Genomic DNA, 12,583 nt, shown 5'->3' on the forward strand with positions numbered 1-12,583 from the left:
CTAGCGTCTAGGCTTGCCTGCTTCCCCTCCATCTCACCCTCTCACCTATGACCTCTCCCTCGTGCAGCGGCAGCCGGAAGTAGTTTTCTCTGAAAGGCCCTGCTGCTCGCTGCCTTTTCCAAGGAGAGGGATCTTAGCTGCAGGCTGGCCCGGGTGATTTGTCTTCTGATTGTTGGTTAATGGGGCAGAGATTACATCTCATTGAGGACAGGGTAGAAAGGAGGCCTGGCCGTGACCGAGGAGGCGGTATCGCGTGCTTCCTGTGTGCCCTGCTAGTGCCCCTCCCTGTGTGGCCTGTTAATACCCCCCTTGCATGCTCGGATTGTCGTGATGGGGGACCCCACCCCCCACGAATGTCCCTCTCGCTTGCGCGCATGGTGTGCAAGTGTTGCCCCTAGAGCATCCTCCCTGTGTGCCCAGCTCTTGCCCCCCCTTGCATCCTGTGTGGTCTGTTAATACCCCCCCCCCCTGCATCCTTGCAGTGTCGTGCTGGAGACCCACCCCCATAACTGCTGCCCCTCTTGCATGCTCACTGTGCGCCACTCTTCGCCAGCTTCTGCACGCTCCCTTTATGCACTGCTACTGCCCCCCCCCCCCCTTCTCCCTTGCATCCTCCCTATGTCTCGGTTAATGCCCCTATCATGGATTGTGATTAGTCCACTGTTGCCCTTTGCTTGCATGGATTCCGTCTTCTCTTTTTACTGCTCTACTGCATGCTCCCAGGGAGTCCTGCCTTCACCCACTCTTAACCGCTTCATGTATGCCCACTGGTCCTTGCTATTGCCCCTCTTGTACACTTTCTGTGGGTCCTGGTATTGCTTTTCTTGTTCATGCTCGCTGTGTGCCCTGCTACTTGCCCGCTCTGCCTTCTTTTCACCGTACGTTGTCCTTCAGGGCTGCTTTCTTGGTTTCTCCTTCGCTGTCTCGCTCTCTCACCTACATTGCTGGCCAGGGATGCTCACCCCCCCCCCCCCCCCCCATGCCTCTTGTCCTTTGTCACGTGACTTCATATGGATACGAACAGTGGATACGCCTGGTCTCCTAAGCGCGTGCATGCTTCAGAAGGTCTGTAGTCTCACCTGTGTGCCTGCTACTGAAGGACGGTCCTCTCGCCTGCTTTCACCTATATGATGCTACAAGCCTTCTCGAAGACACTAGATCGGCTCTCCGCTGTATGTGGGTTCCCCTCTCCGCCTGTTCTTTCCCCTGCATTGCATGCTACTGGCAGACTTCTTCCTTCGCGCCCTGGTCATACCTGCTTTCACATCTATGCTACGTCCTACGTCTACTGTCCAGCCTGCTCCTACTACAACATCCACACCCGCTGTCAGCCCTGCTCTTGTGTGCGCACGTGCCGTATTGTAGCATCCCCTCTCACAGGAGTGCGATCCATCAATGCCCAATGCTCCGTTTCTGCTATCTTACAGTGTGCCTTTCAAAGTTTGGTTCCAAGCTCATCTTTATTTCTGGTTTCAGCACCATCTGCAGTTCCCACAATGCACCTGCATGGCAGCACAGCCAACAGCATGACGTTATCCTGGGCGCCACCAGAGCAAACCAACGGATTCATCCTGGACTACGAGATCAAGTACTTCCCCAAGGTATCAACAAGCAGAGGATTGAGTCAGGAGGGAACAGAGTAAATGGTCTAGAAGTGAATGGAGAGTGGAGTCTGTAGGGTACCACAAGCATGAGGTGCCTTCCTTTTGTAGCCCCCCTTTTATTTTTAGATTGCCTGCTTTTTCCTCTGTTCCCACAGCCACATACTTTTCTCCCCACTCCTTGCCAGTTTGACTCCTCTTTGGTCAACAAACACTTAAGATTTTAAATGTTGAAACAAAACAAAAGAACTCTGAAAGTGTGAGCCAGGAAGTCCAATGCTTCCATAGATTTTGCTGCATTTAAAAAGCCTTGCTAATAGGAATTCCATCCAGATCTGATGTAGTGTATGATTTATACTTCTCATGGAGCTCTGGGCGAGGTAGGATTTGAAAAAGTGGTTGTGGAAGGCCTGGCACTAATACCAATCTTTATCTCTCTGTGACTAAAGCAGGGTCCAAGTGAAGGGGTCGCCACGGTCACGAGCCAGAATAACCGAGTACGCCTGGATGGCCTGAAGGCGGAGACCGTGTACATGGTGCAGGTGCGTGCGCGGACTGTGGCGGGATACGGCTCCTACAGCCTCCCTATGGAGTTCCAGACCGCCACACAAGATGGTACGTGTTACTCGTTACGTTGCTACAGTGTCGCGTCCTTTGCCTCAAGCACCCATTGTCCACTCTTGGCTCCCATATGAAGGCAATCCTGATTTTCTTTTCCTGCTATTTTGACACTCTTCTGCCACATGCAGTCAGAGATATTTCTTTCACCTGCTCTGCTCTTCAAGTGACACCCACATCCCATGCTCTCCCAACACATGCACTGCTCATCTTTCCTTTGTTCATGTACTGAGCATCCTGCTCTGAAGCATGCTCTACTTCACCAAAACCACCCTAAGGTTTGCTTGTGCACCACATCCAGCCCTCCCTCGCCATCAGTCTTCCCCCGGCTAATTCGCATGAATCCTCGCCTGCTCGCTGTCCCCTGCCGAATGAGTTTGCTGCATATACCTTTGTTTCTTTTAATACACCCTGTTCACCGACTCACTGTTTAACAATTTGTTGATGGTACCACTTGTAGCTCTACACCCCACACTAGTACTTTTGCACCCTCCATACCACTCATTCCCACAAATTGTATGCATCGTCTTGCACACACCTTGGATAATCCTTCACAAGCACATCTCTCACCTCCTACTTTCTTCAACCCTTGTTTCAGTTATATGATGAATTTCCCTTTGCACTTCCCTTCACTCCTAATTTTCCTTCTGGTCTGCCTTGCCCAATGCACCTCACTTCTATCATATCTCTCTGCCACATTCTTTGGACTCCGTTTGCCTCTTCCCCCCTCATCTCTCATGCATTCTCTTCACTGCTGCCCCTCTCCATCCTTTTTACTACCCCTTCCCTCTCCATCTCCTGTAGCCCTACTCCGTTTGTACATCAGGCGCCTCACCATTTTTCTTTTTCTTCAATCCAGAAGGCGAGAAGAGCAGCCTGCAGGAGCAGCTGCCCCTGGTGGTGGGGTCGGCCACTGCTGGCCTCGTCTTTGTCATCGTAGTGGTGGTGATCACCATTGTGTGCTTCAGGTATGTGGACCGATGCAATGAAGGGCCCAGCTGGGTGTGGGGGCAGGGCACAGGAAAGCCAGGTGAACAGCGGGCTGATGGATGGCGACAGGGAAGCTGGGCAGTATGGGGCAGTGAGGGAAGGGCTGAGTCATGCCTGCAGAGCAGTGCTTAATTTGTGAAAAATGAAGTCCCAGTTTCCTTGTCTGGAGACCGCCACCGCTTGCACCACCATTGCCGGTGCCAAGGACAGTTGTGACTACTAAGCATCCCACTTCTACAGGTGTGACATTTCAGACTGTTAGAGGCCCTTAAAGCTATAAGAATGGTTTGGGCGGCTGGTATTAGTGGTTTATACTGAAAATTGAATTAATGAACAAGTGTTGTTCTGCTCATCTTTTCATTGCGCAAACAGCTCCACCATGAGGTAGATGTCATAAATCCCGGGTTTGACAATTAGGTGCTGGTGCCTAGCACTGGAAACCACCAGCTGAAATTAAGCACTGCTGTAGAGTATCCACACGCTGCATATCAGGGATTCAACATCCGCCATAATGACCTGTAGCAGTGTTTGGGCATCCTACGAGGATCAGGTTGTCTTAAAGAGGGAGATGAGACTGAAAGGGCAAAGGCAGTAATGTTCTTGATCATGTGTCCACTTGAGAGTGGAGAGGGAATCAGCAGGAGCAACTAGACTGCTCACGTAGCCGCATGTGCTGTAGAAGTTGTCCCACACTCTGCTTAAGAGTTTGGGGTTGCGAGTGACTGGCACTATACGCGTTAGTGGTCTGCAAAGCTGAACATGCTTACGGATCAGTGCTAGGTCTGCCAATGCTTGCTGGACAATGAAGGCTTGGGGCTCTTACAATGTAGGGGGATTGTTGAGAAGAGCCATGCTGGGGGAGAGGCTGGTCTCTGGAGAATAGAGGCTTGTGGTGTTTTGATGGAAGTGTATCAATTGAGGCATGTTTGTAATAAATGTCCATGTATCTAATCCCTGATCTTGTATCTGTTGCAGAAAACAGAGGAATGGCTCGGAGTCGGAGTACACTGAGAAACTGCAACAATACAGTGAGTGGCAAGTTCTTGGAACTGGGAAGGAACCTTGGGGCTCAGGATACAAGTGTGGACTATGATTGGAAAACTTTTGAATGAAAGAGTGGCCTACAATGTTTGCCTTCATTCATAACATGCCTGGTAGGAGTGGTTGAAAGTCATAAGACTGCATGTAGACATCACTCCCAAACGGGGCATTCATGGCTGTAGTTTCATTTAGAAGTCTGGGCTGAAGACCAATAGGCTTGGGAGGTAGCCGCTTCATTGTGGCCCATCCAGGGTATTTGTCATATAGAGAAGCTCTTGGCACCCACCAACCGCTTGGAGTTTGAGCCCAGGTTGTGGTGGACCTTACGGGTGCGTAAATCTTTAGTGGGTGTAGCTGTAAAGGACCTTTTGGACTCAAGTTTGCAACCTTTTCTATGTTTCAGGCACTGGGTAACTTCACTGTGAGTGAGCATTCTGCCCTTTTACAAGGAGCACAATCGCATCCAAGTTCCCTTGAATGCTGGGGATTACAAAGGCAATTTATGCTTTTTGAGGCCGAAAATATTTTAGATTTAAACCATTTTTTGATTGCCTGTTTCGTAGCGGATTCCCCAGCAATAACGTTTTGTCAAAAACTATAACAAAACCAAGAATGATCAAGCCGAAAGCCCTGGCTGCCTAATGGCTTTAAGAGATAGCCGCCTCACCTATGCAAATATGTGGATGGGCCTTGGGGTGTCGTCATCTTGGAATGAGTTTTGATGTGCAGTTGCTTAGTTCATTCTCTTAAATGAGGGTGCTCTCCTACAAAGAGGTGCTAATTTACTGACCCATTTTCTCTTTTCAGTCCCTCCTGGGATGAAGGTTTACATCGACCCCTTCACTTACGAGGACCCCAATGAGGCTGTGCGCGAGTTCGCCAAAGAGATCGATATTTCCTACGTGAAGATAGAGGAGGTGATTGGAGCAGGTCAGTTTTGTGGGCATTTGGATTGTATTTCTAATTAAATTGCTTTGTCCCTCATTACTCTGTCCTCTTTGCTTCCCCCTTCTTTACTCTACTTGACGTGATTTCCTCATCACATCTTCTTGATTAATTGCATTAAATTCTAACCATTGCCGAATGGATTCAATCTTTACATTTGGATTCGTTTTGGAATGGGTCATCCCAGCGCCAGTGTGCAAGGAATTCTGTACATCAGTTTGATCTACAGCATCTGTTTGAGCTCTTATCACCTTCCTCCCCATCAGTTCTTCAATCTCTCACTTCTCTATCCATCAGACTCATGCTCTGTGTATCTTCATCACCTCTGTATCTTCAGTCTGTCTACATCTTTCTTCATTTCTCTCCCTAACATGTCAATCCTAAATGTAGACGAGCTATATCAACTAAGCAGCCCTGGAGAAGGACTGAGCACTAAGTCAGGAAGCATATGTGCCTACTTTCTTCGTCTTGGTAAATTATGAGTCTTTGTTACCTGAATTCAAACCCTCCTACGTAGAGATGCACGCAGCTTCCCAATATATCTCACTGATGACGCAATATACGGAACAACTTGGAATAATTCCTCTGGATCTTAGGTGGTGTTCACTAAAATCCACGGGAAACAGAGGCAGGATAGTCTTGGCTGAAGCATTAATTTGGGCTCACTGCAGTGTGAGTGGGTCCTGGGTGTTATGGGATCACAACGCTTGTCGTACGATTTTCGCCCGGGTGCTGCATAGGCCTCACTTTACTGTAGCCAGTTATTGGGCAGAGCATGCTTTTCTTTTCCCTTCTCTCATTTCCTTCTTTTGTCTTACCCAACCCTAAATCTCCAGCCTTACCCTAGACTGGGGTTTAATCTTTCAGCTCTTCCCTTCTCGACAGGCGAGTTCGGAGAGGTTTGCCGTGGACGACTGAAGGTTCCAGGGCGCCGAGAGATGTTTGTGGCCATAAAGACCCTGAAGGCTGGCTACACGGAACGGCAGCGCAGAGATTTCCTCAGCGAAGCTAGCATCATGGGTCAGTTCGACCACCCCAACATCATCCACCTTGAGGGCGTGGTGACCAAAAGCCGGCCTGTGATGATCGTTACCGAGTTCATGGAGAACGGAGCCCTGGACTCCTTCCTGAGGGTGAGTGCCAAAGCACCAGTTGCGGATGCATAGCTTGCAGGGATGTGGTACTGAATATCATGGCAACACCGGCTGCGGAGGACTTAAAGGACTGTAAGCCGTGTTAAGGTCAAGGCATTCCCTGAAGAAGCTAGACCTGAATACCGTTATTAAATACAATTAGAGGTCATGCCGCAACACCAGTTGCAGAAACTGTTGTAGCATAATCTGCAGTAATAGAGCCAATGGAAGTACGGTATGTCTAGTAGTGGGACTAGACAAGCTAAATCCTGGGATATTTAATGTGTTTAGAGTTGCTGGCACCTGCCCTCATGCATGAGCTTAGCGCTCGAGACAGCAAAGAACATGGAGGTCTGAGGAAAGGTGGTGTAGTCCAGCTTCACTCAAGTGGGAGCCAGTAGGGAAGCAGACCTCTGCGGGCCATTGATATTCTGCATCTGGATGACTTAGTGGGGGGTGGAAGTCACACAGCATTTTTTCCAATGTAAAGTTCATACTGAACTGGTGCCTAATTTGAGCTGGTGGTTTCCAGTGCTCGGCACCAGCACCAAATTGTCAACATTGGCGCTCATGACAATCTGCCTCAAGGTGGAGCTGTCTAGCTAATTTAATCAACCCACATGTTCCTTTGCCCCTTTTAGCCCATTCCCCTGTACATTTAGTTTTTTATGCATCCTCACCACTCAAAGGTTGCTTGCGCCTCTAGCTCTCCCTATGACCTTCTCTACTCCACTGACTTGTGCCCCTTTCCTTTGCCTCTAAGTCCTCCCCGATCCTTTTTTCTTATTTCATTGTCTCTCAAGGCTCACTTCTCCTCTTTGCATTGCAGTTGAATGATGGGCAGTTCACGGTCATCCAGCTTGTTGGGATGCTGCGTGGAATTGCGGCTGGGATGAAGTACCTTGCGGAGATGAACTATGTCCACCGAGACCTGGCAGCTCGCAACATCTTGGTGAACAGTAACCTGGTCTGCAAAGTGTCTGACTTTGGCCTCTCGCGCTTCCTAGAAGACGATCCTGTTGACCCCACCTATACAAGCTCGCTGGTAAGCATCAATGCATAGTGTTTAGCTCTCCATCATTGCATAGTGGTCAGCCCTCCATCTCCTGCTCATTTCAACACCAAAAGCAAAGCTGCATTTTATGAATTCTGGGTGAGGGAAGGGTGTATGGGAAGGGGTTACATATCTGTGGAATTTGTGCTGTTCTAGTTTCTCATTTTGGGGTATGCATATGTAATAATGCCCTCATAATGGGTATACAGACTGATCAGAAGGTCTCTTTTCATCCTAAATCTCTTGGGTACCTGTGGTACATATTAACAGTACATCTGTGCCTCTGGATTGCATACTATGTATCACAAATGTAATGGGGTAGAAATAACTGTGCCAAAGTGCCATTATGTGGGTTGGACCAAGATATACTATGTGACAGTCCCGCAGTGGCAGTCAGTAAGATGGGAAACTGCTTACTAATGTAAATTATGCACACGCCCAGTGCTCATCTTCTGAAGGAGGTGTTGGTAGAAGGGACTCTCGTGGTGCAAAGAACACAAACCTATTGTTGACCTTTCTATACCTACCCATCATTATTATACTTATCCGAATTGTGCGTGGGTTACACCCTTGTGAGCGGTACCATTGGGTAAGGAGGGCTCGTGTTCTGCTTCTGCTCTGGCCAGTAGGTCCTTTCTAATCCTAAATGTCTTGAGTACTTGTGGTCCAACCCTAAAGGACAGGTAGAGCTCACTGGCTCATTTCTGGGGTTGTTACGGTTCAGAATGTCTTGAGGGGTCAGTATGCTCTTTTCTGTTAAAGTTTGCACAGCCTTTGGGACCATTTCACTCTCCGTTTTAGTGGATGTGGTTGGCTTGCCATTCATTTGCTATCTATGTTGTCAATCATTATATGTGGAGGTGGGCAGTAGATTAATTTGCGGCCTCTGATCTGATCGATAAACTCCCAAAGTGCTGCTTCACACAGGGTGGAAAAATCCCGATCCGGTGGACTGCGCCAGAAGCTATTGCATATCGGAAATTCACATCGGCCAGTGACGTCTGGAGCTATGGCATCGTCATGTGGGAGGTTATGTCCTATGGAGAGCGACCGTACTGGGACATGTCCAACCAGGATGTGAGTCTGAGCACTTTTCTTGTTTAACGTTTACTCTGGGAAGAGGATGGGGATCCATGTTTTTGTTTACTTGTACTTATCATTTTCTTTATTCCGATCTCATCGTTAGGTGATCAATGCAGTTGAGCAAGACTACCGCCTTCCCCCACCCATGGACTGTCCGAGCTCCCTGCACCAGCTCATGTTGGACTGTTGGGTGCGAGATCGAAATCTGCGACCTAAGTTTGCTCAAATTGTGAACACGCTGGACAAGCTCATTCGGAATGCAGCAAGCCTGAAGATTGTCTCCAACGTCCAGTCTGGGTGAGCGCACTCTTTGAGAGCACCCCAACCTTCACCTCAGTGTCTCCTTCAATGTCCATTCCACTTACCACCTGAGTAGGGACCCCCTTTCAATGTGAACATCTTTCACTTCTGCTCCTCTTGCACGCTTCTCTTCCAAATCCAAACGCGTATGGTCCTCTTTAATTTCATGCTCCTTTCCAGTCCAGAAGGGCTCCTTTTTTATGCTACCTTTCTTCTCCTCTAACCTATTACTCTTCTCCAGAGCCGACCAGTGTTACACAGCCCTGACCCTCCACAGCAGTTTCCACTTCAACATTGAGGATCCTGTGTCCTACAGTAGAATGAATCTTTCCCTTGAAAAAGGCTCCTTGGCTATTAGGTTTCTCTCTCATGCCCTCCAGTTGTCCTGTAGGATGAATGCCAATTTACTGAATCCACTCACGATTGCCCTCTACAAAGTCTGTATCCCTTCCCTCTGACCTATCTGAGTCTTATTCAATGTTCTAAACAGTTTATCCCTTACTCCCTCGGCCAGGGACAGCCCTAGCATCCAGCCATAAGGTTGTCACTCCATTGTCCAGATTCATGTTGCACCTCACAGCCTCCTCTCCACTGCCCTACATTCATCTTCCCTTTCCTGGCACTCCTCATTTGCCCAAACTCCTCTTTTCTCCCACAGAAGGATCTGTATTCTGCATTTTTTTTGTCCCTGGAAGAGTCTTCTCCTTGGTCCAGGCACCCCTTAGTCTCAATATGACATGACCAAGTCTAGTGTCCAGATGGCAGCATCACCTTCACATGCCCAGACTAGTGCTCTGCTTGCAGAAGCCACTCTAGTACCCAGACTCTCTTCCTATGTTTTCACAGCAGGCTCAGTTAGCACTATTTATCCATTCAGTTACCCAGCCTCGTGCCACTCTTTCCTGTTGCCAGATACTCCGAAGTAGAGTTCGGATCACCTAGTTTCAACCTCAGACCCCTAGCGGCCACTCAAAATCAGGATCCTGTGCAGTCCTTAGGCTAGAACTCCATCGCCTTTGGCAGGTTCTTCACTGAAGTCCTCTGTATCTTCTCTGATGCAGCCTTAGACAGACCTGATTAACCAACCCCCCCCCCCTATCATTGTGAGTAGGATCTCCTTGATACCTGCCCTTTCCAATGGGAAACACTCATTAGAAGGTGTTATTTCGTAGCTCCACACCCAGAAGGCAGCAGAACTCCATGCATTGTTTATAGATTCAGTTCAGTAGAACCAATGTGCTGTGTGCTAGCAGCTCTATGCTGCATATCAGTTTTGCAGATACCAATAACCTTTTACATAGAATGTCCTTGAACTTTTGTTTTTTAAAGGCGTGCAGGACACACGCAATATACAATTCCAGTGGCAATTCATTGCAAAGTGTTTGTTGCTTGGTTGTAAAGGCCTGATAGCTCATTTTACAGTCAACAGTGTTTGGAGCAGCCAGTAACCCAGCTCTCCCATATAGGGGGTTCATTTCTGACTCAGTGGAAAATAGTGTTTTTTGTCAAGCCAACAGACTAGAGGATTATTGAATTAAACTGAAGAGCTTGAATGGAATCTGGGCTTCCACCAGAAATCATTGCAACAATATCCTACTCGGACCCTGTCGTCTCCAGGGCTTCCTGGAAAATCGATGTGCATAAGATTTCTGCTCCTGAAGAAGGAAATCTTGCAATTGAGGAGTGGAAAGTAATCCTCATCAAATCTCTTCTTCTAGTGGCCAAGATAGACAAGGACATTTCTGTTGATGGGGATCACTAAATGTCGGTTCTCAATATTTTAAGAGATTGGCAGAGAAAACTCATTAGTAATCGGAAGATTGGATTTTGTGTGTTGGTTTTTTTACGCTGCATACTAACTGAGAAGTCTACATCATGTATTTTTCCCAGAGAAAACATTTCCATTCGTGTCCGGTTTTGGTTTTTGATTCTGGGAGTGTGCATGTGAGATCTGTGTGTGTCTTCTAATTGTTGGAGCTTTCTGAAGCTCCTAACCCTTGCAATGTGGTTTTAAGTAGCTAGTGTCACAGGCTTCACCAAGTGCATGTGAACGCTGGTAGTGTGAAATTATGGCTGTGCTAACACCAAAGCCATCACCCGTCAGGTTAACCTCCAAATCCCACTGCCATATGTGGCTCATTCTGAACTGTTGTACATCACCACTCAAAAAATCAATATCAGGATGTATAAAAAGAATTTACTGCACCTCTCTGTTCCCCATCCATCTCAGAGTCACATTTAGTGTTTGCCCCTAGAGATAAAATGTCTCTGGTCATCACTGTGTTTTCAGGCACTGACGCTCAGACCTCACTCACATCTGCATCCCCCATACAAACAGACTTCAAGTCCCAGTCTGGGTTCTCATCCATCACTCCCATCCCTTAGGACCTTCTCCCAGTCCCAGTCTGAGTGAGTGCTGCTCATTCTTCATTTCTTGTCAACATCTGCACCATCTCTTATTAGTAGTCTGGTGTTTGACTGTTGTGATTCATCCCACACATCTCTTGAGCATCATCCCCAGGACTCCGTCAAGGCAAGTGCCACTCATTTCATCTGCATCCTCTCCATGGTCTAGACCTAAGGATTTTTTTTACCTCCTCATACTTCACCCTCACTACCTTTACCAGGGACATCTACGAGGCCCAGTCTTGGTGAGAGCTCCCTCAGACTCCACCACTGATCTCCTGCACCAAGGTCATCTCAAGGTCCAGTATGGGTGAGTGCACCCTTGTCTTCCACAATCATCTCCTCAACCAGGTCCATCTCCATCCTCTTCAGTGTAGCACCTCATTCATTCCGCTGCCAATGACCGACTCTGCGCCCCACCACCGTTGAGTCCTAAGCCTCTTAATGCACCAATTCTGGACCTCGGCCCCTTTCTGATCATACTATATTAACTATCCCTTCCCTTACTCCAGCACCCAGCCCCCTACTCCCTTATGGGAACCATCAATGCTCCTGTCACCTTCTACATATATCCACTCTTCTCAATTGCTGTCCTCATTCAGTCCTACCTCCTTCTCGTCTCATTCGGTCTCCAACCGAGCTCCTCTTTGGCTTGTTATAGTCCATCGTCTCCTTCCTATGCAGCACCTCACATCACTCAGTTATCTCCACTTTCCTGCCTTGTCCTCTACTCACTACTCACCATCTATGATCCCTCTCCCATAAACGTACTGCTCACCTCCCCGCTAGCGCTGCAGTCCCTCGCATTCATCCACCTCCATGATTTCACTTCCCCGCCATCCGCCTCCCTTGCACTGCTCCACCCGCCTCACGCGCTCCATATTAATCCTTTCCACTCCTTGCACACAGTATCTCCCAGCCTCTGCTTGACCGGACGGTGCCTGATTACACCACCTTCACCACCGTGGGAGACTGGCTCGATGCCATCAAAATGGGACGGTACAAAGAGAACTTTATCAACGCTGGGTTTGCCTCCTTCGATTTGGTTGCACAGATGACATCAGAGTGAGTATAATGGAAGGGTGAGGAGTGGAGTTAGGTTTGTCAGGTTACTTTAGGGATTATCTCTTCCCCTATCAGGGGCCTACTCACAATTCTTAACAATTATGAAGAAATGCTGTGGAATCTCCTATCCCTGTACCTCTCCCATTGCAAAGCTGCCAACTCTCCCTGTATGCACAGCTACACTCTTGCCTCCCTCACCCCAAAACTGTTTGCCCTGGAGTAACCCCCTTTATTACATCACATCAGGAATTTCCTTCTTTCATTTCCTTTTTCTTTACTCCCCTCTCATACATGTCCCTTCTCATAGAGTGACTAGCTGCTCTGTCTTACCTTTCTGCAAGTGGGGA

The 12,583-nt window shown here is 48.2% G+C and overlaps 1 protein-coding gene across 6 annotated transcripts in view; it reads left to right on the forward strand.

Annotated features, from left to right (window-relative positions):
- EPHB3 (EPH receptor B3) overlaps positions 1-12,583 on the forward strand; it is a 69,681-nt gene that overhangs the window by 53,251 nt on the left and 3,847 nt on the right. The window contains exons 6-15 of one of the 6 annotated variants that reach the window (XM_086944419.1): positions 1,477-1,601; positions 2,051-2,216; positions 3,079-3,187; positions 4,185-4,237; positions 5,058-5,180; positions 6,081-6,328; positions 7,158-7,373; positions 8,295-8,459; positions 8,569-8,762; positions 12,081-12,236. In XM_086944419.1, coding sequence (XP_086800545.1) covers positions 1,477-1,601; positions 2,051-2,216; positions 3,079-3,187; positions 4,185-4,237; positions 5,058-5,180; positions 6,081-6,328; positions 7,158-7,373; positions 8,295-8,459; positions 8,569-8,762; positions 12,081-12,236 — 1,555 coding nt within the window. The remainder of the gene's footprint in view (positions 1-1,476; positions 1,602-2,050; positions 2,217-3,078; positions 3,188-4,184; positions 4,238-5,057; positions 5,181-6,080; positions 6,329-7,157; positions 7,374-8,294; positions 8,460-8,568; positions 8,763-12,080; positions 12,237-12,583) is intronic. The other 5 variants (XM_086944421.1, XM_086944420.1, XM_086944422.1 and 2 more) reach the window with 5 other exon arrangements.

Source organism: Lissotriton vulgaris, chromosome 11 (assembly GCF_964263255.1).
Source record: "Lissotriton vulgaris chromosome 11, aLisVul1.2, whole genome shotgun sequence".
NCBI lineage: Eukaryota > Metazoa > Chordata > Amphibia > Caudata > Salamandridae > Lissotriton > Lissotriton vulgaris.